This window comes from Heterodontus francisci, chromosome 37 (genome assembly GCF_036365525.1).
Source record: "Heterodontus francisci isolate sHetFra1 chromosome 37, sHetFra1.hap1, whole genome shotgun sequence".
Lineage (NCBI taxonomy): Eukaryota > Metazoa > Chordata > Chondrichthyes > Heterodontiformes > Heterodontidae > Heterodontus > Heterodontus francisci.
The window spans coordinates 23,271,174-23,297,531 of record NC_090407.1 but is presented as its reverse complement, the minus strand read 5'-3'; the positions used below and the strand labels follow the sequence as shown (position 1 = coordinate 23,297,531).

At 41.6% G+C, this 26,358-nt stretch overlaps 2 protein-coding genes across 3 annotated transcripts in view; one reads left to right on the top strand and one right to left on the bottom strand.

Moving 5' to 3' along the window:
• Window positions 1-857: 857 nt before the first annotated feature.
• Window positions 858-7,327, bottom strand: cptp (ceramide-1-phosphate transfer protein). The gene is made up of 2 exons (XM_068016780.1): window positions 7,208-7,327; window positions 858-4,616 (listed from the first exon to the last, which is right to left on the bottom strand). Exons 1-2 carry the CDS (start codon window positions 7,324-7,326, stop codon window positions 4,094-4,096), a joined length of 642 nt encoding a protein of 213 aa, XP_067872881.1. The 5' UTR covers window position 7,327; the 3' UTR covers window positions 858-4,093.
• Window positions 7,328-7,462: 135 nt separating this feature from the next.
• Window positions 7,463-26,358, top strand: part of ints11 (integrator complex subunit 11) — a 34,085-nt gene continuing 15,189 nt past the window's right edge. Inside the window, exons 1-10 of one of the 2 annotated variants that reach the window (XM_068017301.1) lie at window positions 7,463-7,551; window positions 9,156-9,232; window positions 9,320-9,417; window positions 14,243-14,316; window positions 14,832-15,060; window positions 15,384-15,482; window positions 17,133-17,167; window positions 20,172-20,310; window positions 21,807-21,871; window positions 25,988-26,177. In XM_068017301.1, coding sequence (XP_067873402.1) covers window positions 9,205-9,232; window positions 9,320-9,417; window positions 14,243-14,316; window positions 14,832-15,060; window positions 15,384-15,482; window positions 17,133-17,167; window positions 20,172-20,310; window positions 21,807-21,871; window positions 25,988-26,177 — 957 coding nt within the window. In that variant the 5' untranslated portion in view covers window positions 7,463-7,551; window positions 9,156-9,204. The remainder of the gene's footprint in view (window positions 7,552-9,155; window positions 9,233-9,319; window positions 9,418-14,242; window positions 14,317-14,831; window positions 15,061-15,383; window positions 15,483-17,132; window positions 17,168-20,171; window positions 20,311-21,806; window positions 21,872-25,987; window positions 26,178-26,358) is intronic. The other variant, XM_068017302.1, reaches the window with a different exon arrangement.

Here is a 26,358-nt window from a genome sequence, read left to right as displayed (position 1 = left end):
GTGCGGTGGCGATGTCTTCCCAAGGGTTTAAGTTATTACAAGATTTCAAGGTGGCCTTTAGTGATCTTTGCAGCAATTCCATCTGCCCACCTCTATTGCAATCCTGCAACTCACTGTAAAAGATGGCTTTGAGGATTCTATAAAGCAGGCAGATGAATTATATTGCCAGACTAGAACTGGATCATTTGGATAATGCAGCAAAGGTTTGGACCATTAGAAGCATTTAAAAAGTGTTTTCTATTGACCTGTTAAAACTGCTTCATCATTTTCCTTCAATGTCTTTGTTCCTATTAAAACACCCTCAGGGGGGTCAACTTTTACTGCCTTCGCCTGGTGTTAACAGCCTCAAAATGAGGTCAGTAGCCTTACCACCCTTAACTGTGGGTATCTAAAGCACTATCCTGTGTCAGGTGATTGGCCCTTTTAATAGGGAAAATCGGGGACCTACGATGTGAATAGGACTCAGATTGAGATTTTAGTTTGATTCCAGTTGGTGCAGGCTCCAAAGAGACCTACCAAAGGTCAGTGTCTAATTATTTTTGTGTGGCCTGCAGGAGCAGGATTTTGGTTTTGATGGAAGAATACATGCTTTAGGCTAGAATTGCCCATGTAACGAGACACTAATCTCACATAAAGTGATTTGCAGTAATCTAGTCACCCAAAGCAGCATATGCTTTATAAATCTTACCAAGTTACTATCAGCATATACATGATTACTGTATGATGATGTTTGGCACCAGCACACTGCTGAGAAATTCACTTTGCTAACCTGTTTCCATGCCACCCCCACCAAGATTGATAAGCCTAAACAGTTTATACAGTACCATCAGGCACAAAACAGAATGATGTACACCACAACTTAATGCTTTTATATAGTGAACATAATTACTCAAAATTACAAAGATACATTAAATTTTATATAAATTATGAATCATTTCAGGTCAAAGATCAAATGTAAAGACTTTTCCAACATTACAAACATCCACAATCATGCTTGAGAAGTATTGTTTTTAAAGTCCAGTAATTAGTTGAACAGTTATTATAGTGTTTGAAATTTATACAAGTTTATAACTGGATTACCAGTTTATAGGTTTATAACTGGATTACCAACAACAGAAACCCTCCAAAAGCACGTCAAACCCATTCACCTACACTAGTTGAAAACAAAGGTCGTGACTAGCAGTCAAAGACTGCAGTTGATTAAAGCTGATATGTGAATAGGATTGGGAAAAATCCCAGTAATAATTTGACCCCTGCAAATAATCATCAAGACTAAATTCTAGTTGTTTTTCACAGAACTAATTAAAGTTCATCTTTAATTGTGAAATCACTTTTTTTGTTACCTATCCCCATATTTTTTCCCTTTCCTGTCCTGGAAGTAGTGACTCTTCCTGGGGTAAAATGCCACTGTAACCAATGTTCATTCACACGTAAGCCAAGACAATAAGTAGCAGGTTCTTGGACCACAGTGAGCATCACAGCTGAGCTGATCTTGCTTTCGCCCAAATTCCACACACGCAATTTCCAGCAGCTGTGGAAATGCCTACTAGCTTTTCCTCTCCCTAACCTGTTCATAGACTGGAGCTGTTAACAGAATTCTCTGTCTGCAATTTATTTCTTCTTTAAGAGCTAAAAATAACAAATCTTTCCCAGTGGTCAGTTGGTTAAGTGCACTGCCCCTGCACAGACCAACAAGGTCCAATGTTCAATTCAAAGTCTGCTGCTCTCAGTTGAGGGAATAAAATTGACTTGAAAGGACATGCGGGACTGGGAAAGGCAAATCACTGCTGATTGTTAACCATGGATTTCTTCTGGCTCGGATGTCATGCCCCCTTGTCCACAGGCACTGTCCATGATCATGGGTCGACTGACAATTCTGGAAAACAGCTAGTGCCCATAGAACTGGACCCAGAAAGAGGAGGGAGGTACAAAAAAAAAGCAAATGGCTTATTCTTTCCACACAGAACAATTAAAGCTTTCCAAGTATTCTTAAACTAACATACATTTCCTTTTCATTTTCCAATCTTGCAAAGCAAATTATATGGTTAAAAAGTGCAAAACATTATGTAAACCATATTTTTCTAGTTCCACAAGAACTTCAATTTCTCTGAATTTGATCTAATTCTCCTGCAAAAGTAATACAGGAGACTAGTCTCTTTTTACTACATTAGTAATCTTATGGCTTTGCTGCATGATGCATGCAACAGCTTTTACTCAAGCTATTTCAATCACATAGCAGACTGAGACTGACAAAACATATGTAAACAGATCAGAACTAGCAAAGGACAGTGGATCTCAAAAGCAGAAAATTCTGGAAATACAAAGTAAGTTTATCAGCATCTGTAAGGAACACTAAAATAGAAGCAAAATACTACAGATACTGGAAATCTGAAATAAAAACAGAAAGTGCTAGAAATGCTCAGTAGGTCCGGCAGTATCTGCGGAAAGAGAAACAGAGTTAACATTTCAGGTCTGTGACCTTGTTCTGATGAAAGGTCATGGACCTGAAAGATTAACTCTGCTTCTCTCTCCACAGATTCTGCCAGATCTGAGTAATTCCAGCACTTTGTTTTCATTTCTGTAAAGAGAACGCTTTGGAGGTGTGCCTTTCATCAGAACGTGATCTTAATTGGTCGTCCAAATTAGCTTGGAGCCAAGAGCAACTGAACTTAAAAATCATAATTTGAAAGTGGGAGGGAAACTTTTTGAAATTTTCCATTTACAGAATATAACAAAGCTAAAGAAGGCATATAGGAGGTGACTCATCACACTATGTCTGACTTTCTCACATTAACTAGCTGAGCTATACAATTACATATCACTGGCCTGGGAGACACCCAAGTCCAATCCATGGCTTGTACTGAGTTGCAATTGGGCTGATTGCCTCATGACCCTTGGAAAAGAGAAACAGGAACAAAAAATAGTCAGTCATGATTCTCATTCCTGGCCACTGTCCAGTTAACCCTGAGAAATGCGCAAATGTTCAAGTCACTGGCGACAGAATCAGGCTGAACCTTGATGCATCCCACAGTCAAATAGACCCACTGCCCACTTTCAGACAAGAATAATTGACACTTGGTAAAGGTATAGGCTGTTGACACCCTTGGAACCATTTACCAGCAGTCAACCCCTTTAGGAGATAGTGGGGTGGGGGCAATTTGTAGAGCAGTAACTTCTCTCATTGAATATGTGAGATCTTCATTTACATGTCCAAATATTAAGTATGCTTTTGGTCAGTAATACAGATTGAACAAAAACTTGCTCTTGTGCATTGGAGCTTGAGGCATTGCAAATGGAATGTTGTTGAAGTTTCGTGAAGGATCATTTTCATCCTGGCAAAATGATATCTTGGCTTTTTTCCACTCAATATATAAACAGATGTGCATCATCAGGTCACCAATACTGTGTTTAAAAAGCAAATCTTCCCTGAGAAAGCAACAGTGGTTTGTGCTGCAGCAGATATTGTACCTGATGCATGGCAAACACCACTGGCAGCTAAAACAGAGGTTTTGAAGCAGGCAATTCCATGAGCTAAGGTCACCCCTAAAATACTGAAGAAGATTAGGGGTCGGAGTCCTACAGAACAGAACACTTTCCATTTGGACAGCAGTGTCTGCAATCATTCCCAGGTTAACTATGGTATGGCTAGGTGAAGAGCAACACTCCCATACTCTATCCCAACCTTAGAGAAGCATCCCTTCTTGTACCTAATTCCATTTTTCACTTTCCACATCAGTCATCCTACACCCTTTTGCAGTAAGACTTCCAAACTAGTTTTATGCTTTGGGGCCATGCCCTTTCACAGCTAGTTTGAAATTTCCCAAACTCATTTTACAAAGAATCTGGATTTAAATCTATCTCTCACATGAAAGGCCAATATCAGCCCTTTTAACAAACAGTTTCACAGGGTGAATGGAGTACTGATCAACTAAAGCCAACAACTTGTGTTTTTTTTTTTAAAAAGGTGAACTGATTTTGAGGTAATTTTCTACCAAAAGTGAAACATTTTGCAGCTGAAGTTTGTATGAAGATACTATCATTCAAATACCCAACATCATGCTGAACAATCCAATTGCTTTACAAAAGTGCAGAATTAAGGAAGATCAAGCAAACCGTGTTGAGTATATAGGTCTTGTGTGATGTCATAAGTCTTTGAAATGAGTGGCAGTGCTTCTTCCAGTATAGCCACAACCTCTTCTGTTGGGCCCATGTTCATAATCTCAAAGAAGCTTGCTCGGCTTGGCAGCATATAAAAGGCAACAGCTGCAGCTTTGCGTACTATCCAGGGATGATAGTTTGCCAGAGAGTCATGATAGGCCTCTGTACACAGAATGGAAGTTTTGCTATCGTCAGAAGCTACCTGGAGCTTCTCCAGAAAGAGCTGCAGCCACCTGAGGGCACGATGGAGTCGCAGAAGTGTACGGCAGCCAGAATCCGAGTGGTCACCCCGCATCTTCAGATCCACAAGCTTGTGATCTACCTCGTACTTCACCATTGACTGAATTGTTAGATAATTCTGGCCATTTGCACTACATCTGTAGTTTTCCATAATTTTGATTTTGGTGACAGCATCATTTGAAATAAAAGAAAAGGCCGTCCCAAGACTATTCATGAACCTAAAGAATGACAAATATAAATAAAGATTAGTATTAACACAAAGCACCCAGCTGCTAAAGTTTAAAGTAAATCACTAATTTAACAAAAAATTTGAAATTATAAAACTGTTGAAATGAGGAGCAATAATCCTAGAGAGTTAGTACAAAATCTGATCCACCATCAAGCAGGTCACTGCATCTGGAAAAGTAGCTACAACTTGAACTCTGAGGTTATCCTGTATGGTGTGGCTGGAAGATCTCAAATTTGACCCCTGATTTTCACTGATCTATTTGATCTGGGATGGTGGAAGCACTACAGTTTTACTTAGCACCCAATGGCTAGAGAGGGGAAACAGGGTTCCCTCTCCTGATTGAGACCCAGTAAGCCCCTGCTATAAGCACCTCAGAGGATAGGACTGGGCTCAGCAATGATTGTTCAACCACTGGTACTATCTGTCCAACGTTAACCATGGAGACTCAGAGCTGAATGCTTGGTACTCAGGCGACGTACTGAAAAGTGCCAAACACCCAATGTATCCCAGCAGAGAATCAGTTCCTTCAGGAGCGAAATGAGCCAAGAAAATTGGTAAGGGAGCACAAGGGACTTTGATATGCCCCTGATTATAACACACTTTAATGCAAATATTACTGCTTAACAAAACTGATATTTCCTTTTGAAACTTTCACCCAGGGGCACTCACACATTGTATACACATTGCATGTACACAATTTTACACAGTCGCATCCAGCCATTATCTGATTTCAAGTTGCATTTAATTTTCTTTGCATCTACTTTTCTGGATGTAGTGACTTGCTCGACATTGGACCAGATTTTGTAATAGCCCAAGGATTATCGTTTTCTAGCAGAGTTTTCACACAAAACATTTAAGTGTTTCAACCAATAGATATACAAAATTCAGCATATGTACTCTCATGTCCATAAGCAGCCACCATGCCCTGTTGCACGCTGAGCTAAAAAAAAAAACTATAATGAATGAGATTTGTTTAGAGAAACCATAAATTTGGGGAGCTAAATGCCTGTAAGTCATTTGTTATCAATTTGCCATTAGGTATACTGAATGTACCATCACTGTGGGAAAATCGGACATTTAACCAAAATCTGTTGATTTACAATGTGAGTGAGGTGCATTTCAGCTTTAACAGCTCAACTCTAAACTCACTGAAAGCTGAAACTTCACTAACCAAAAATCAAACTCTAATTATTAGTGCAATTATGAATAGAATTAAATACAAAAATTGTGTATGCTCAAAATTAGAAGCAAAAATAGCAGATGCAGGAGCACACAACGGGTTATTGGCACAGATGTTATTGTTGGAATGATGGGAGAAACAGTCAACATTTACAATCATTCTGACAGCAACTTCAGGAGTCTGCACATGCACAGAATTACACAGAAATGCGGAAGTTACTGTCAGTATTGCTACGCTTTTCTTCAGAGGATGCACTGTTGAGGACCCCCAGACTGCAATCAGTGGGGAATCTGAGTTGACAAGAGTTTCCACTCTTGCGCCAATAGTGTCACTATAAAAACCCTTGAAAAAGTTATACCTTGTTGAATGAGGTGTAACTGGGTCTTTAACAGCATACTAACATCATAGTTACTGCTAAACACCTCCACTGTCCCTGAAAAGCTAGTTTTATATTTGTACAATGTCAAATTTCTCCATTATGATTAAAAAAGGTTGCCATATTTTTACAAATATCACCTTTTTAAAAACAAAGCTTACCTAAATCTAATCAGTCATTTATTTCACAATCTGAAAATGTAAATTAAAAAAGTGAAGGATAAAGTGCTTTTAACTTCATGGCTTGCTGGCATGAATACTTCAATGCAATAAAAACAAGAAATGCTGGAAATACTCAGCAGGTCTGGCAGGATCTGTGCAGAGAGAAGCAGAGTTAACATTTCAGGTCAGTTCTGAAGAAGGGTCTCTGACCTGAAACGTTAACTCTGCTTCTCTCTGCACAGATGCTGCCAGACCTGATGAGTATTTCCAGCATTCCTTGTTTTTATTTCATATTTCCAGCACCTGCAGTATTTTGCTTCTACTTCAATGCAGTTGGCTGGTTACGCTGCTTGCTGACATCACTACTGTTGTACGCCACGACATCTCTTTGACTTGCCGCCAGATTTAACCTGCTGTTAAGAGAGGGGAAATACATGCCAGAGATTGCTAAATCTTTGTGAGCAGCTTTTTTTTTAGGTCAGTGGCGAGCACTCTTGTTTCGCTACTGACCACCAAATCCAGACCAATGTTCGCAACCTCCCAATTTTCCATGCAAAAGGGCCTCTATAATTCTATACAGCTCCAATATTTTTGTTTCTTAGTAGGTTGTGAGATACATAATATAAAAATCACGAAAAGGTGTTTAATGAGAATATCTTTATACAAGTGTGTTTGGCAAATAAACAATTTACAATAACTAGGTCATCACCATGTAACATTACCACAATGAGAAATGGCTCACACCTTCTCATCCTCCCCAAATATTTATTATCTTGTCAACTGTGTAAACTACAAAAAAGTCAGCTTTATACTTTGCCTTCACACTAAGTGAAGCTGATTACGATAAGAGGATTCTAACTCACTTTACCAGCCCCTTCCATCCAGTTAAGTAATATTCTTGTAGGATCTCCCCATTGTCAGTCAGACAGTTTTTGAAGGACTCCAACACCTCAATCAGACTGAATCTCTCTGGGTCAGCCATCTTCAAGCCGGAAACCAGCTCCCGGGGGGGCGGGGCGTTTATTGGCCAATCACAGCGGGATCGCCATCAGAGGAAGTCCCGCCTTCGCACCGGCCTGCCCGAATCGGGAATCCCATTGGTTGATTCCCACGTCAGTCAGTGAGGGGGCGGGGTTGGCGGGTGCCCGGGTAACACGCTTGGCCTGGGAGTGAAGTAGGCCTGAGGCTGTAGTGGCGGTTTTGCCTGGTTAGTGGTGGTTGTATAGCGGAAAGGAAGAGGAGGGAGAGGCCGGGGTCGCTGTCAGTGAGCGGGCCGGCGTGTTTAAAATCCGCAACTGGGCCTGTGCAGCAAGAAAGAGACGATAAATCGAGTTGTGTTCTTAACTGCGCTGTTTAAAATGGCCTGAATGTTAACCTGAAGACCTTGGTTGTGATTTGTATTGATACCAGTGGAGGAAGGCCTCAGCTGGCTCTCTGCTCTGTTTAATTTCACTATCTGGATATTTGCTACACTTTTGCAAAATTCACTGCAAACCTGTTCAGTTCAAATCGCTAGTTTAATTTTTTAAAGCACGAAGTTCCCACTTTTTAGTGGGATTTATAGTGCTGAATTCAAATTATTGGATAATTCAATTTTAGGTGTAGAAAACAGCTTTGAATTATTAGAAGTTGATTGCATGTGAATAAATATTTGCAGCAGGAACAGTGAAGCAGTTGAATTTTTTTTTAAAACAACAATCTGACAGTTTCGTGGTCACTTTACTGACACCAGCTTTTTATTTCCAGCTATCCTTTACATGCAATTCAAATTCTCAAGCTTCCATGGTGGGATTTGAATCTGAATTGTTAGTCCAGGTCTCTGGATTTTTTTTGTCCAGTAATGACTATGCTACTGTACTCATTGATTTTATGAAGATCTTTATAGTGAGTGCTGGTTGAAAAAGCCATAAGAAGCAGATTCTGGGTTTTATACTTTGGGACATTGAATATAAAAATAAGGAAATTCATTTGTACAAAACATTGTACCCATGGTACAATGAAAGTTCACTAGAATGAGAAGCAACATGTTTCATTTATATAGCACCTTTAAAGTTGTAAAATGTCCTAAGTTGCTACACAGAGGTGTAATCAGACAAAAACACCAGGAATATAAAGGGTGACAGGCTCAAAAACTGGGTCCTTTTTACTAGAACAGAGAAATAGAGATTTAATAGAGGCTTTCAAAAATTCTTAAAAGGTTTTTAAGGGTAACCTGTGAAAGATCATCTCCACTGGTTGGCATAGTGTAACAAGATTAAAGATATAACTGGAAGAATGAAGGGGGAATTTAGCAAAACCTTTTTCCCACACAGGCATTACCCAAGTGGCTATTGAAGTTGAGATTATAACTGCTTAAAAAGGAATTGAATTAGTATTTGGAAAGACATTTGTAAAAGGATATCGGGAGAGGACAGGGGAATATGATTAGAATGGATAGCTTCAGTTGAAATACCAATACCTTTTTCAGTGCTAGTTGTGGTCATTGTTTTGTAGAGAAGTTGTGGATATAGATTGGTATTCTCTGTTACTAAATCAGCTTATTAAGCTGTTGAAAAATTGATTCTAAGGTTATCATAGTGACTCAGAGGTACTGTTCTTCCTCTAACTTTCAGTACATATTGGCACTCCTTTCCCTTCTCTCCCCCAGTACACAGAGACACTCTCCCCTCTCTCTCTCCTTGCTTTTCCTATATATATATATATATATATGAGAGAGAGAGGAAACGGCCAACAGCTGAGCCAAGTGATCTCGTGATGCATTTTGCTGATATCGTCTGCTTTAAACCTAACAGAACTTTTTACTCAATTTAGGGTGAGTGATTGATTTCATCACTTGTTAGCCTGGGAAAGCTGATTGCCAATGCCTGAAATAAAAGTCACACCTTTGGGTAAGAATTTAGACATTAAACTGATTTGAGGGATGCAAATCCTTAGTACGTTGAACTCACAAAATGACGAGTCCTTGCTTTTTTCAGGGGCGGGCCAGGATGTGGGCCGTAGCTGTATCCTGGTCTCAATTGGTGGGAAAAACGTGATGCTGGATTGTGGAATGCACATGGGATATAATGATGATGTAAGTAGGAAATTATTGAATAGTAGTGAATGCACTGGCTGCAGAATTATTAAATAAAGGAATAACCTGGCCAGTGTTGCAAGACCTGAAGCAATATCAGGTTCATACAGTTTATTTGTCAATTTTTGTGTCTTCACTCTTCCCCTAAAGACGTGGGCCCTGTAATTCTTGGGTTGCTGCTACACCAGTAGAGGTGCTGCATGGTTCCCAGCCACCTGCAGCCGAAGACATCCCAAATCACTGGGGACAAAGTCATTTCCATGCCTGTACAAGTGCATTAAAGATGCCCATTGCACTGTGCTGGCAGTATTTGGAACTGAGATCTGGGAAAGGCCATTAAGTTTCTGTTCACTCGCTGTTGTGTTCTGATAGGCCCAGGAAGAGTGTAAGAACATAACAAATAGGAGCAGGAGTAGGCCATTTGGCCCTTCAAGCCTTCTCCGCCATTCAATAAGATCATGGCTGATCTTCTACCTGAACTCCGTTTTCCCACTTTGTTCCCATATCTCCGATTCCGTCAGTGTCCAAAAATCTGTAGTAACCTTGGAACTCACCCAGATACAATTGTCTAAGGATGTAAGGGGTGGCTGGATGACTCACCCCCTTCCCTTGACCTGAATTCAGACTGGCTTATACAAGGGATAAAATCAGACAGATCTGGCTGGCTCTCCAGAAGTTAAGGATGGTTCCAATTTGAAAGAAAAGGCGTACAATGCTGCTAAGATTAGTGGTAGGCCAGAGATTGGGAACATTTTAGAAACCAGTAGAGAATGACCAAAAATTATGTAACAGGGAGAAATTAGAGTATGAGAGTAAACTAGCAAGAAATATAAGAACAGACAGGAAAAGCTTCTACAAATATATAAAGAGGAAGAAAGTAGCTAAAATAAGCATTTGTCCCTTAGATGATGAGACTGGGGATTAATAATGGGAAACAAGGAAATGGCAGAGAATTTGAAGCAGTGTTTTGTATCTGTCTTCTCAGTAGAAGACACAAAAAGCATCCCAAGAATAGTAGAAAATCACGAGGCAAAAGGGAGGGAGGAACTTTAAACAATCATTATCACAAGAGAAAAGTACTCGGAAAACTAATGAAACTAAAGGCTGACAAGTCCCCTGGACCTGTTGGCCTGCATCCTAGGGTCTTAAAAAAGTGGCTGCATTGATAGTGGATGCATTGGTTGCAATCTTCCAAAATTCCCTAGTTTCTGGAAAGGTCCCAGCGGATTGGAAAACTGCAAATGTAACATTTCTATTCAAGAAAGGAGGAAGGCAGAAAGCAGGAAACTATAGGCCAATTAGCCTAACATCTGTCATTGGGAAAATGCTAGAATCCATTGTTAAGGAAGTAGTAGCAGGATATTTAGAAAATCATAATGCAAACAGGCAGGGTCAACATGGTTTTATGAAAGGGAAATTATGCTTGACAAATTTATTAGAGTTCTTTGAGGATGTAACAAGCAGGGTGGATAAAGGGGAACCAGTAGATGTAGTGTATTTGGATTTCCAAAAGGCATTTGATAAGGTGTCACGTAAAAGGTTACTACACAAGATAAGAGCTGATGGTGCTGAGGGTAATATATTAGCATGGATAGAGGATTGGCTAACTAACAGGAAGCAGAGAGTCAGGATAAATGGGGCATTTTCAGGTTGGCAAACTGTAACTAGTGGAGTGCCGCAGCAATCAGTGCTGGGGCCTCAACTATTTACAATCTGTATTAATGACTTGGATGAATGGACTGAGTGCACTGTAGCCAAATTTGTGGATGGTACAAAGCTAGGTAGGAATGCAAGTTGTGAGGAGGACACAAGGTGTCTGCAGAAAGATATAGATAGGTTAAGCGAGTGGGAAAACATTTGGTAGATGGAGCATGAGGTGGGAAAATATGAGTTTGTCCACTTTTGCAGGAAGGATAGAAAAGCAGAATATTATTTAAATGGAGAGAGACTGCAAAATGCTGCACTATAGAAGGATCTGGGTGTCCTTGTACGTGAATCACAAAATGTTAGCATGCAAGTACAGCAAGTGAGTAGGAAGGCAAATGGAATGTTGGCAGTTAGTGCAAGGGGAATGGAATATAAAAGTAGGGAAGTCTTGCGAGGGCATTGGTGAGACCGCACGTAGAGTACTGCATAAAGTTTTGGTCTCCTTACTTAAGGAGAGAAATACTTGCATTGGAAGCAGTTCAGGGAATGTTCACTAGGCTGATTCCTGGGTTGAAGGGGTTGTCTTATGAGGAAAGGTTGAGGAGGTTGGGCCGATACTCATAGGAGTTTAGAAGAATGAGAGGTGATCTTGTTGAATCATATAAGAGTCTGAGGGGGCTTGACAGGGTAGATGCTGAGAGGATGTTTCCCCTCATGGGGGAATCTAGAACTAGGGGGCACAGTTTCAAAATAGGGGGTCTCCATTTTAAGATGGAGATGAGGAGGAATTCCTTCTCAGAGGATCGTTAATATTTGGAATTCTCTTCCCCAGAGAGCAGTTGAGGCTGGGTCATTGAATTTATTCAAGGCTGAGTTAGGCAGATTGTTGATCTGCAAGGGAGTCGAGGGTTATGGGGGGCCGGCAGGAAAGTGGAGTTAAGGCCACAATCAGATCAACCATGATCTTATTGAATGGTGGAGCTGAATGGCCTACTCCTGTTTCTCATAATCTTACAGTCGGGATCTTAGCTTAGACTGAGGATCAAACCTGGGGCCATCCTGGTATCCTTCAGCTATTCAGATGATAAACATGTCAGGGAAGCTACTGAGCCAAACACTTTTCTAAATAGCTTTTATTTCTAAAATTCAGTAAAGTTCTTAATCTCAACTCAATACATTTTGACCTTGCTGAAATGTGTCCCTTTAGTATGTACAGTTAGTGTGACAAATGGAAGTTATATCCCTGAAGTTTTCATGAAATTACCACCAATCAGTGGAATTGAAGATGGCAGTGAAATGATAGTTATGTATGTGTTGCAGTAGTTAATGCTGTAACTACAACTCAGAAGTGCAGACTTCAGGATTAGGACTTAAATTGAGCACTTTACTTACAGACTATATTTGCCATGTTGTGGCTGAACTCTGAGTCAAGGCTGCATCACAAAGTAGAATTAGAAATTGCAGTAATTCAGTAAAAGGACTGCTTACTACACCAAACATATTCTGTTTTTCCCCTGTCGCAGATGGGACAGTAGTTAGGAAGCTTTTTTCTAATGTATTTACAAAAGCACACAACCCTTGGAGTAATTTTCTTTTCTCTTTTTGTCTTTTCTCAGTCACCTCTGCTTGCTAGGTTCCAGGTGCCAGTTGTCCTCTGGTACTCCTATGACCTCAGATTATGGGTTGACTTTGAGTTTGTGCTTCCGGTGGAGTGTCGCGCCACTGAAGTTCAGCACATGTGGTGCATTTAAACAAATGGTTGGAAAATGATGCACGGACCATGCCTGGATTTCCTATAATATAGATCACCTGCTGAGAGCACCTAGGTCAACACTAATGATTGTAGGGAGGGTATTAAATCATGAGGGACAGCAACAGCCAAGCTTGATTCCCGCCTTCACTCGACATTCACCCACTTGCACTTCCAACGCATGTTTCTGGATAACGATTAGATACAGGGATGGTGGTTATATCTTGCCCCTCTCTGTCAGGATGGTAATACTAATTATTAGATCTTCTACCACCGCCCCCGCCACTGCTGCGCTTGCTGTGCTCAGCTAACTGTACAGAATGGAGATTGGATCTGTTCCCTTTTTTGATCTTTTTGGCTCAGTTTCTCACTGATTTAAGCAGCGGAACCATCAGGGAGCAGTTTATTTCAGATGAATTTCTATATGTGTTTTTTATTTCAAGTTTCCCTGTACATTATGTCTATTACCAGGGAAGGTGCTATTGATCAGCAATCAACCAGTATGTGAAATGTTACTTAATAGGAAAACATTGCCTTTTCCTTTTAGAATTTAATTTTAGAAAAGATTTCTCTCAAACTGCTATGTCATTTTTATGAGGATTATGAAATCCTGTGACACCTCGGTCTCCGCACGATTCATTGTATTTTTGTACCGTCTTCATTTTTAAAAAGATGTTTCAGTTTCAGCATTGTCACCTTCCATGATGCTGCTGACTCATCCTAAGGGTACAATTTTACAGCCGCTGGTACCTTGTCCAAGTTGCCATTCTGAGAGTGCGAGCCTGGAATATTTGACTTTACAGAACATCTTAGCCAAGCTGGATCCTTCCTTTCACCCATCCGCACACGTGCATCTCCAACAGGAGTCCCTGGAAATTGATGATGAGAAGGAATCCTAGTCAAACAGGGGCACTTAAGGCCAGTTGTTATTCCCCAGCTGCTGTAATGGTGCAGACTGGGAGTTGATCCAGAACTTCCTTGGTCTGTATGGTCTGTACAGTAGTTTGTGATTTATTGCTTCTTATTGCAGAGAACCTTTCCTGATTTCTTTTATGTAACTCAAAATGGAATACTAACAGAATTTCTCGACTGTAGTTGTTGAATGAGCAGAGAGGTCAAAGGAAATGTCTTCATCCAGAAGGTTGTTGGAGCATGGAACGTATTTCCACAAGAAGCTGGAAGACAGCATTGCATCTTTTAACAGAAGCTTGGATGAACCTTCGAAGCAGAGGAAGATGTAGGACAGACTAGGACAGTGAAATTAGTAAAGTGCTAGCACAGTCATGATGGTCCAAGTGGCCTCCTTTCTGGCCGTAAACTTCCCAGTTGTTGTTTCTGGGGGCAGACTGGGAGTTGAACCAGAACACACTCGGTCTATATAGCTCTGTTCAGTAGTTTGTGATTTATCGCTTCTTATTATTATTCCAGAGACGCTTTCCTGATTTCTCTTACATAACTCAAAATGGAAGACTGACAGAATTTCTCGACTGTGTCATCATCAGGTAAATATTGCTCTAATAGGTTACAACCTGTGGTGCTATTGGAGTTTAGATAGAGGTATAGAAGAGACCTGGCTTCTGGTTGTAGTGCTGTTTAGAGTTTTATTTGCTGCTGGGTCAGTTGAGTGTTTCCAGCATTTTCTGTTTTTATTTCCATTTTCCAGCATCTGCAATATTTTGCTATCACAAATAACCATTTTAGTCCCAAACGATTTCAAATTGGTTTCACTATTATTTTCAAAATGTGAGGATTATTTGAGTGTGCTGTGATGGATTTTCTTCAGTTCTGTACAGAATCTGCTTGCTTCTTGTGGCCTGTAAAATCATTCTTCAGTTAGAGTTTATGGAATGAAGAGACTAGATGAATCCGAAAGGGATTCTTCAGGGATGTAGATGATAGATGAACTGTTCATGTCCCAGCCTTGATCACGCTTTTTACTAAATTAATCCTGAATTTTCTGATATGCCTTAAAACGTGCCCTTGTAGTGTTTAACTATACAATTTTTGTTCTTATCAGTCATTTTCACTTGGACCACTGCGGTGCCCTTCCTTACATGAGTGAAATGATTGGCTACGATGGTCCTATATACATGACCCACCCTACAAAAGCCATTTGTCCAATCCTTTTAGAAGATTATAGGAAGATTACAGTTGATAAGAAAGGAGAGACAAACTTCTTTACTTCTCAGATGATAAAGGACTGCATGAAGAAAGTGGTAGCTGTTCATCTGCATCAAACAGTACAGGTAAGCAGTGTGTTGGTTACAATCCTTTGTTTAAAAAGTAAGAAATATTAACTTGTACTAGAGGAACAGATACGCAGGATACATAGATAACACACCAATCTGACTGTGGTGTCCGCGCTTCCAGTACCTTAAATAGGATTTTTGTTTTAATGTTAGCCATAATAGGTTTTTCTACTCTGCTGCCTCTTGATCCAAGTAAGGACTGATTCACTGACCTTCCTTTCTTTTCTGCCTGCCAGCATACCCAGGTCCTACATCATAAACAGGGTTACTAGAATTGTCTGCATTTGAAAGATACTAATTTGTATTTTGTAATGGTCTAGGTTGATGATGAACTCGAAATTAAAGCATATTATGCTGGACATGTGCTAGGTGCAGCCATGGTTCACATACGGGTGGGCTCCGAATCAGTGGTATATACTGTGAGTATGAATGAACCTCGGCCACTATACTATTCATTTATTACTACAAGTGTGTGATGCCAAGCAATTGCTTCAAGGCTAACTATTTTGATTGAAATTTGATTTTTATTGACCATGCCATCTTGGATAGTAATCATCATTGAAGTGCTATAATGTCTGTCATTGCATTGAACTATTTGTCCAATGTACGGTGGGAATCGTAGTGCCAGGTACACTGAGAGATGTCCACATGCTGTGATATGCAACATAGTGAATGATTACATATCACAGCCTCTTTTGTCCTGTTAGTTTTCATTTACTTTCACCTTTACTGAAACTGTTGACTGATGCTGGACTTGGGGTTTACTGGTATTAGGTGGCCTGCAGTACCGTTCATGTGCAAGCTTATACTATGAGTGCTGGTAGGCTATTGAATCACAACCAAGTCCTGTCGTATCCTCACCCAGAATTCACACATTCACACTTTCCAACAGAAGTCAATGGATAGTAATCAGGGATGGAACTTAGGGTAGCTATTCCTGCCAGCCTTTTCTTTATTCATTCATGGGATGTGAGCTTGGCTGGCAAGGCCAGCATTTATTATCCATCCCTAACTGCCCTTGAGAATGTGGTGGTGAGCCCCTTTGAACTGCTGCAGTCCATGTGGTGTAGGTACACCCACAGTAGGGTTAGGGAGGGAGTTCCAGCTTTTTGACCCAGCGACAGTGAAGGAACAGTGATATAGTTCCAAGTCAGGATGGTGTGTGGCTTGGAGGGGAACTTGCAGGTGATGGTGTTCCCATGCGTCTGCTGCCCTTGTCCTTCTAGGTTCTAGAGATCATGGGTTTGGAAGGTGCTGTCGAAGGAGGTGTGATGAGTTGCTGCAGTGCATCTTGTAGATGGTACATACTGCTGCCACTATGCACCGGTCGTGGAGGGAGTGAATGTTGAAGGTGGTGGATGGGATGCCATTCAAGCAGACAGCTTTGTCCTAGATGGTGTCGAGCTTCTTGCGTGTTGTTGGAGCTGCACTCGTCCAGGCAAGTGAAGAGTATTCCATCATACTCCTTGTAGATGGCTTTGGGGAGTCAGGACGTGAGTTACTTGCCAGAGAATTCCCCAGCCTCTGATCTTGTAGCCCCTAGTTAAGTTTTGGTCAGTGCTAACTCCCAGGATGTTAATGATGGGGGGGGGGGGGAGGGTTCAGAGATAATAATGCTGTTGAATGTCAATGGGAGATGGTTACATTCTGTCTAGTTGGAGATGGTGATTGCCTGGCACTTGTGTGGCAGGAAAGTTACTTGCCACTTATCAGCCCAAGCCTGAATGTTGTCCAGGTCTTGCTGCATGAGATAAGGACTGCTTCAGTATCTGAGAAGTTGCAAATGGAGCTGAGCACTGTGCAATCATCAGTAAATATCCCCACTTGTGACCTTATGCTGGAGAGAAGATCATTGCTGAAGCCTAGCCCAGGAAGTGCTGAGGTCATTTGTAGTGCCTCACTGAATGTATATCAAAGCACAGACTGGGTCTTCAATTTATTTAAATTAGAAGGACACTGAGACAAACCTCACCAACAAAACATAACCATCTGCTTGAGTTTTCTTACAAGTTGGCTTTTGTTTTTTTTTCCCTCTCTGATTGCATTTATTTTGGTTTAAAAATCTGCAGGGTGATTACAACATGACACCAGATCGACATTTAGGGTGAGTTTATGCATTGTGTCTCATTCTGTGCTTCAAAGCTTATTTGCTTCAGTTACAATTTGCCGGCGAACGGTCCTGTGTGTTACAGCATTGCTACTTCTCCTCAATGTTGAGTAATGGATATAACATAGGGCTACAAATCTGCCTTTGATTCTTTGAGGCTCCCGAATTTATTTCTACCCAGTCTCCACCCTCTGATTGCAACCTCTCGAGCCACCATCCTGTGCAAGTAGTTTTGCTTTTTCCGTGAAAGGGTTGAATGCTGAATTCCCACATCTATCGTTTTCTGCTCAGATTACTGAGCATTGGCAGCAATGGACACTGAGTCAAAGCCTCCAACTGTGGCAATTTTGAAAGCATTTTTAAAATTTCTCCACACTGAGACTTGCACTCTATCTTCTGGAGCTTTAAATGCATATTTATGACATCAGACTGACTAACAGTAAAAATTGGAAAGCTTCGACGATTGCATTATTTAAGCATGCTGTTCCTAATTTACAGAATTGATAGTTTTATAGCTTCAAACTTTAATATTCATACGTGAAGAGGGACAAAGAATGAAAATGCTATAGGTTCAGGACTTTATTTGGGCCCAGATTATGCTGATTTCTGCTTGTTTATAGTGGCTTTTATGCTCTGATATATGCTAATGAGTTGGGCAGAAAATTTCTGCATAAATAGCAGCTGATATAATCGCTGTAAAATTTGGCAAGACTTTCCGCTTATGGCATTAAAGAAATTCCATATCCCTTCAGTCTACATTTTATTTTCTTGAAAATGTTTATGATGATGTTTGTAATACCACAGGTGGTCACAAGGTGTCTCACTAGCACATTTCTTTGCAAGGGTACATAAGCCTACATTCAGTATACAAAGTGATTCCTGACAATGCAGCCGGCTGCTGACGTCATCAGGCTGCGCCAAGATGCGCACATGCGCAGACGGGCTCCTGCTCTCTGCGCGTGCGTGGCATTCCGATTGCCAGGACTGGTTAGCGCATGCGCCGACTACATCATCACGTGACGTGTCCATCTTCGTGCAAAGCGCCTGGTCAGCTCTGCTGCCCCCCCCCCGCTCTCTCCGGCTGCTCCGCTCCATTGCCTACTCCGCCGCTCTCTCCCCGCCACCAGCTCTCTTCCCCCATCCCTCCGGACACTAGCTCGAGGTGGCGCCGCTTCCCTCCTCTCTGCCACGTACTCCTACATCGCCTTGCTTCTTAGGGTGGCGCGGTGCGGGAAGGAGGCAGGGAGCGAGCGGCCAGAGAGGAATGGCACTGAAAACAATTAGAATTGTGCAGCACTGTCTGAAGTGCTGGACTTTCGATTTCCATTGCGTGCTGCCATAGGTTTACTTTGCCATTCTGTGATTATTTGAGCAGCGCCATCTTTAGTCCTGCCTTAACGTCGCAGACTGTGACGTTTAAGTGGAACAGGTTGCATTTGCGCATGTGTCAGTACAGCGCCACTTAGTGGTTGCGTTGTCAGCAAATGCAGCCTTCAGTATATGGATCTTGATTCCCTTTTGCTGTACTGCCATTGGTAGCTGGTTGAAATTTTACAGCAATGCTGAATGCAAGCGAGTTGGTGCTACTGCTGCTGGAGCACCAGAGAATCCCCTGAAGAGATTGTGCTTTGCTCCTTCACCAGAGCCATCAGCATTAAATCTAAAAGCATGCTTCTGGCCTAGCCAGTCTTCCTTCCCAGTCACAAATACTGAGGACTCAGCCTGCCCATAAGACCAGTTATAGACTTCCTCCAGTCTGTGGCCGGAAGTAACTTTTCAAATGATGCGTGCCCAAGATTGCGTGTGCACAGTTGTCATAGGTTTTATACAATCCACCCTTCAACGTAAATGAGATAGATTTCTGTTTAAAGCAGTTCTGTGTTATAAAGGGTGCACAAGATAGTTTGGCAGTTCACTTACATAAAGAATTTTGTAATTTCTCAACAGGTTGGTTTGTTTCATATGCATCTCACAGATTACTTGTCTTCAAGCCAGTCGGCCCCTCTTAATGTGGCACACTATTACTTTTGATTTGGATCAAGATTCATTGGCTGGATCTGAAACCCACATACCCTCCAACTCATGAAATTACACAGTTTAAACTATCATCTGTTTCACAACCTTGCAGATGGATATGGAGAGGTGGAGAAGAAATAGCAGGCCTTGCATGACTGCTGTCCTGTAGTTGGCACAGCTTCTTGTGTGATTCTCGTAAGCTCCAGAATGACCACTCTATTGGTTTCAGAGCGATGGCACTGTCGAAGCATGTTTATACTTTCCCCACATACATCAGGTTCTATCAGTCTGAGTGGCAGGCTGGCTCACATCTGGAAGGGTTTATTTTCTCATGGTGTAAACGATGTCTGAGTGGCTTTCTGAGTTATTCCAGATGAAGTTAAATATGTTTATCAGTTGTTTCATTTTTAGTTTAACAAGACAGCTATCCAGAGAGAGAGTGCTTTTCCTCATCCTAATTTGAGTTGCATTTTCATTTTCAATTAATTAAGTAATGAAAATGTTTCAGGTAATTCCAAAGGCTTTGATATCTCACTTGTGTTTTGTTGATATTTAGAAAATATCTTACTGAATTCATCTCACAAGTATAATACGTCTTACTGTATGGAAGAAAAATGATTTTTTGGGGCATATATGCAAACAGAAACTATTTGAAGTGAAAAAATAGTTTCTTGAAAAAGAAGAATATTAAAGTATATGGGGAGTGAACAGGAAGGTGAGATTGCAGCGCTATGGAGAAAAAGTAGGGAAGTGGGACAAATTGGATCACTCTTTCAAAGAGCTGGCATGGGCATGATGGGCTGAATGGCCTCCTTCTGTATTGTAAGATTCAATGCTGGACTGTGGCTCATATAGAAAAGAACACCAGTCCAGAATTGATGGGCCAAATGGCCTGTTTCTGTGCTGTAATGCTCAATGATTCTATGATTTGAATAATTGAAAGAAAGCAATTTGTCAAACCCTGGCTTGCCTTTCCTTGTTTTAGAGCTGCTTGGATTGACAAGTGTCGTCCTGATTTATTTATCTCGGAATCTACGTATGCTACTACAATCCGAGACTCAAAGCGTTGCCGAGAAAGAGACTTTCTGAAGAAAGTACATGATGCAGTAGAGAGGGGTGGAAAGGTATTGACATAAATATTGTGCTCTGTAATAGACGAATAATAAGTGTGTTTCCTGAATACTCCACATATTATTCTTTCAGAATTTTTTTAACATTCATATAAGCTCTGCTGATGGCTCACCTGATTAAGACTACACTGAGTACCTGAGCCTTACTGTAGTCTCCAGGCTAAATTCCTGGTCTGCGTTGAGCTTACTGATCACAGCCTTAATGCAATATCTGGCCTCCGTGCCCCTGGATCAAGTGGCCACTGCTGGATAGGGGCGGTTCAGCTGGGATGTAAATCAGCAGTCTAATAATCTGCAGACGCCACTATGATGTAGGGCCTGTTGAGTACAAGAGAGCAACCAGTATCCAGGGACCCAGCGTTAATGTCAGGACAGACGAAGGGGGAATAGTGAGAAAAGACAAAATGAAAACGTTTAAAGTTTAACCTATGTTAGTTAATCCCCCATGGATTTGCTCACAGATACTCAAGACTAAGTGTAGTCTTCTGATGAAGCAGGGTTAGCGCACAGGGTGGGACAGAGGTATTTGGAGCAGGGTGTGCTAATGTGGTTCATTCCCCAATTTAAAGTTACACATTGTTATTTTTTTTATATATGCATCTATTATAACTACCTGTGTCCACATTAAAAATGGATACTGCCTATGCAAGCTTGTCATGTGCTGAATGCAGCCTCCTGTAGTGATGCTGCAATTTCCATTATGAATGTAATTTATTGTTGATAGGAAGTGCGTGTCCATGTAAAGTTTTTAATATATTACCAGTCGTGCTCCTGTGGCCTTGTACCCAGGGATTGAAAGCCAAGTTAAGTAGGGGGACAGTTGGACCAAGGCAGGGAGGGGAAAGAGAGTGGAAGGTGAGGGAAAGAGGCAGAGGAGTATGGGAGACTTGAGAAAAGATGAGCTGGTTGGGAAGAGGGAGGTGAGCACTGCACTGGTGTCAGTTTAACAAATGTGATCAGTGAGAGTGCTACCACAGCGAAGCTGGTATGCAAAGGGGCTTCTGACTCTTTTATTTTCCCCCAGCCTGGCTTTTGCTTTTGACTTCTTTCTAATAAATTTTAATGTAGCCAACTCTGGCATATTTCCTTGTATATTGAGAACTTTTTAATTTTGCATATAGAGATCTTAGCAATAATTCAAACTTAATAGAAGCACATAAATAATTATATTAAAAATGAAAGTACATAACTGTTTCAACATTCATAAGGCAAAACATGGTAACATACCATATTCTGATTTGGCTATGATTTTTAGTGGCAGTGTCTCTGATTTTCTAGTTTGCTGGTATGATACAGACCAGAAGGTCTCAACTTCTCCCTCCAGCCTGTGTTAAGTGCTACACCCGACGATATCTTTAGGCAACCAGGGAAGCCCAGTGAATAAAACATGAATGAATGTAATGCTATCTGTTGAAAATGATTGTTTAGTATTTTTAACTAAAGGTAAAATGTTGTGACGAATGCATTTTGACAAGCCTTCATTTTAATAGGTGCTGATTCCTGTCTTTGCCCTTGGACGAGCCCAGGAGCTTTGCATCCTACTGGAAACCTTCTGGTAATTTTTGCCGGCTTTCAAAGAAATGGCGTGCTCCAAGATGATGGAGATTATTTTGTATGAGGGCAGAAAGGCAGTTGGTGGATATTGATTACAGAGGGAGAAAAAATGCAGGCCAGCATTTGCTGCCCAAGTTTACAAAAATTCTGAAATGCTGTTGGCAGTCAGTTATATATGCTCAGATTTCCTGCCTGAGCCCTTTGATCACCACAGTCCCAGGGGTAGTCACTTAGGAAAAATAATCGGTTAGTTCATCTTAGTACACAAACAAAGCCTATCAGATGTTAGCAGTAACTCTATTACTGCAGTATTAACTTTATACTTCTTAAAAATACTGTTTCAAATTATATATTTTATGTAAAGTGTAGCAAAAAATACTGTTTTAAATATTTTCCTTTCAGCTACACCTGTCCTGGCCTCAGTCGACAATGTCCACAGCTACATGCACGCTGACGACACCTGGTTCTACCTCTCCATCACTTCTCTTGATGCTTCCACTGCCCCTGTGTCAGACTGCTTGTCCAACACCAAGTCTTGGATGAACCCAGATTTGCTGCAGTTTAACATCGGGAAGAGCAAAGCCATTGGCTGGAAGTTTACGCCACCCCAGCGAGCTGGTTGGAGGGGGGGGTGGTGGTGGTGGTGTTGGTGGTGTAAAATGGAGTGGGAGGCTCCGGGTGGCCTTCCCGACCCGCATCCGCCCCACTTTACATAGGGCGGGGGGGAAGGGGCCGGAAAGCGGGACGTCCGCCCCAGGCCAGTCAAGGCCCTTAAGTTGCCAATTAACGGCCACTTAAGGGCCTTCGCCCGCCTCCATGGGGATTTTACCTGTGACAAGCGGGTGTCCTGGAGCCGGGAAATGCTGCCCGGTGAAAGCTGGTTGCCTCTCAGTGCCCTGGGGTGGGACCCTGACAATCGGGCACAGGGGCTTCCCTAACCACCCCCAGGACCCAAAACACTCCCCTTCCCCCCACCCCCCCCCGCAAACGACCACCCTTGTCTTGCCGGGACACGACCGATTACCCCCGGCGAGGCACCTCATACTTACCTGCAGTCCTGGCTCCATGACCTTGGCTGGGCTGCAGTCCCAGCAGTGGCCACCGCTCACGGTGGCGCTGCTGGGACTAAGAGCTGCTGGCCCGAAGATTGGTCAGCAGCCCAATGAGGTGGGACCTCCTCCCTCACGCGGGTGGAAGTCCCACCTCGGAACAGTTAAAGCCTGGGGACCCTTAAAATATGGGATGGATCCCCAGGCTAGGCAGAAACCGGTTCACCACCAAATGTTACGTTGGTGGTCAGCTCCCATCTGCCCAATGTAAAATCCAGCCCATTGTCTCTGACTCCCCCCCCCCCCCCCATCAGTTCCATCGCCTGTTCCTGACCATTGTTTTAGGCTGAACCAGACTGTTTGCATTCTATTTGACCCCAAACTGAACTTCCGACTCCAGTCCCCTCCATCACAAAGATTAATCTACTTCGCCATAGCATTACCTGCCTCTGTCCCATTGCTCAGCCCATCTGCTGCCAAGTCCCCTTCTAATCCTGGCTGGGCCCCCTTCCTCTAAACTTTAGCTTATCCAAAACCCATGTTTTCCTATCTCTGCAAACTCCTCCAACTCTTCGCCCCCTGCAAACTCACTGTTCCTCTGACTTTGATTTCTAATATGCACCCCCACCCTTTTGCTGTTCTTCCTGAAAATGCGTGAGGAGGTAGATGTAAAGCTATCAAATATGTACAATAGCAATTTGGAACATAGGAGCAAACCTCAGCACTCTCATGTGCTTCCAAGCACTGCCAGCAGAGAATCATGATGGACCCCATACTCGAGCCTTCTGTACCTTCACCTGTTGACACTGTCTTCCCCTCTGCTCCTACTCCTGCCATGCACAGAAGACCCAGCTGCACTGGGTGCTTCCAAGTCACAGACTCCAGCTTGCTCATTCCCTCCCTGATCTGGTTTTTGTATCTACTGTCTCCCACAAACCAACCTTGAGTCCCTCCACCTCCTGCGAGTTCCTCCCAGATCAGCAGTTCCTCTTTCATTTGCGTGTGATTTTATTTTTGTAATTTTCTCCACCATTGACTGCACAGATCAGTTGTATTATGTAATAATATTGTATATTAGATAGAATAACATCCTGCCATTAAAACACAATGGGCCAGATTTGCTGTCATAATAATGGTGAGGGTAATGCCATTCTCGTTACTTATGCATGAGTGCTGCAGCAACTTCAGGAGAGGGGCAGATGTGCAGTTAAATGCGAATATCAAAAGGTTCCAGTCCACGATGCACTGATAGTTAGCTTCACGAAAACAGCATCTTACTGTCTGCCTCATCGTTGACCTGTATTGAATGTCATGTAGTTGCTGTATCTGTGCAGTAGATATGAGCTAAACCTGCTTCAGATATTTAGGGCTAGTGATTAGAAGTGTGAGTACCCTTTGATCAATGTGATAATTGTTAATTTCTGTCAGTCAATGTCTCTGGCACTGAAAATTTACTATTGCAATCCTGGAGTCTCATTTCTTCAGGTTTTGAACTTCTTGGGGCAATTTTTAAAATGTTAATTTTTTTTTAAAGTCTTGCTTTTTCCTTTTTGCCTTTTCTCTCTCTCTTTCCTAATTCAAACTTTCTTTCCCTCTCTTTATTTCTCCTTCGTAGTTGATTTGACATTGAATTCACCCACTTTAATTCACCCTCCTTCTCAGTCCTTCCTGTATTAATTTTCTAATCCTTAAATTTCATTGGTTAAGGAGGTACCTGTTCATTCAGGTCCCAGGTGCCTTGTTGCCCTCTGAACCATTATCAACTTACACTTTCAGCAACTTTGTAGGCAAAAATGTTTTGAGGTGAAAGATGCTGTCAGTTGCCCTGCTGCAGCAAAATCTGGCCCACTCTCCACAGGCTCGAATGGGTTGAATGGCCGCCTTCTGTGCTATAAAATTCTATGATTCCATCCTCCCTTTCACCATGAATCCACTAGTAATATAAAATCTTTGAAGTCCAGAGGTGTGAGCTACTAATATAAATTTACAAGGGACTGTACTACTTTGTGTTTGAACACTGTTTAGCAATTTAAAAAATTATATTCATTCTCCGGATATGGGTGTCACTGGCAAGGCTTCAGATGTGAGCTTAAGTGCTAGCTTTAAAATTGGTTTTGTAAGGTGTTATTTCAAGGTACAATGGCAGTAGGTGAGTGAGAAACAAATGTGCAGGTCTGAGAGTCTCAATATTTGGTTGGAGACTTAAGTTGCAAGCTTGTACTGTTAAATATCTTCATGATTCCATATTGTCCATTGAATTTGCCTTGCTCTAGATCTCATTCATCAGGGGCCAACTTAGATGTAGAATCCGTGAGAGAACAAGTTGCATTTATCTAGCACCTTTCATATGGTCAAGATATCCCAAAATGCTTCACAGTTATTGAAGTACCTTTGTAATGTTGGGAAATGCTGCAGCCAATTTGAGCACAGCAAAGCCCCACGAACAGCAATTTAAAAAAAGCTGTTTTAGTGGTGTTGATTGAGGAATGATCATTGTCCAGAATACCGAAAGAACTCACCTGCTCTTCTTTGAATACTGCTATGAGATCTTTTATGTCATGCCAAGAGAGCAGGTGGAGCCTGCGACTAATGTCTCATCTGAAAGATGGTGCCTGCGACAATGCAGGATGCAGGACCCTCTCAGTACTGCACTGAAGTATTAGCCTAGATATGTGTTTAAGTCTCTGGAGTGGCACTTGATCCTATGAGCTTCTGACTTCGAGGTAAGAATACTATCAGTGAGGCAAGACTGACACCTATATGTATAACAAACAAAGGAACACGGATTTTGAGATGAATCGATAATTATTTGCAATTAAAAGAAATCACGAACAGCACAACGAACAATTTCAGAGGCAGAGATTAAAAATGTCCTAAAGAACTTACAGAATAAGAAAAGACCATTTAGTTCATTAAAGCCAATCCTTCCACAGACCACATATAATTTACATTAGTATGGATTCTACCAAAATAACTGAATAGCCTGAGAAAGATGCCTTACTACAGCCATGATAATACTGTAACTGATAAAGATGGTTTCAGAATTTGATTACCATGTCTACTTGCAGGGAGAGAATGAACTTGAAGGCACCCATTTACTTCTCAACTGGACTGACGGAAAAAGCTAACCATTATTATAAATTATTCATTACATGGACCAATCAAAAAATTAGGAAGACATTTGTGCAGAGAAACATGTTTGAGTTCAAACACATCAAGGCATTTGATAGGACCTATGCTGACAACCCTGGACCAATGGTATGTTGCTGTAGTATTTTGACTTGTTTGGTTGTGTACAGAAATTTCTAGTTCTAAAACCTTTATTTCCCCCTTGTTTGAGATGTTATTATGAACATTCTAACATAGACTGGATACAGATTTTGAACCATGAAAGCCTATATATGCCTATAGTCGTGAGATATTTGAAACCCAAATGGTA

Excerpts from the sequence above, each read along its gene's own strand:
- cptp (XM_068016780.1), bottom strand. The coding sequence starts at position 7,326 with ATGGCTGACCCAGAGAGATTCAGTCTGATTGAGGTGTTGGAGTCCTTC. Across the intron at positions 4,617-7,207 it reads GGATGGAAGGGGCTGGTAAA|GTTCATGAATAGTCTTGGGA; the intron begins GTGAGTTAGAAT and ends GTCATTCTTTAG.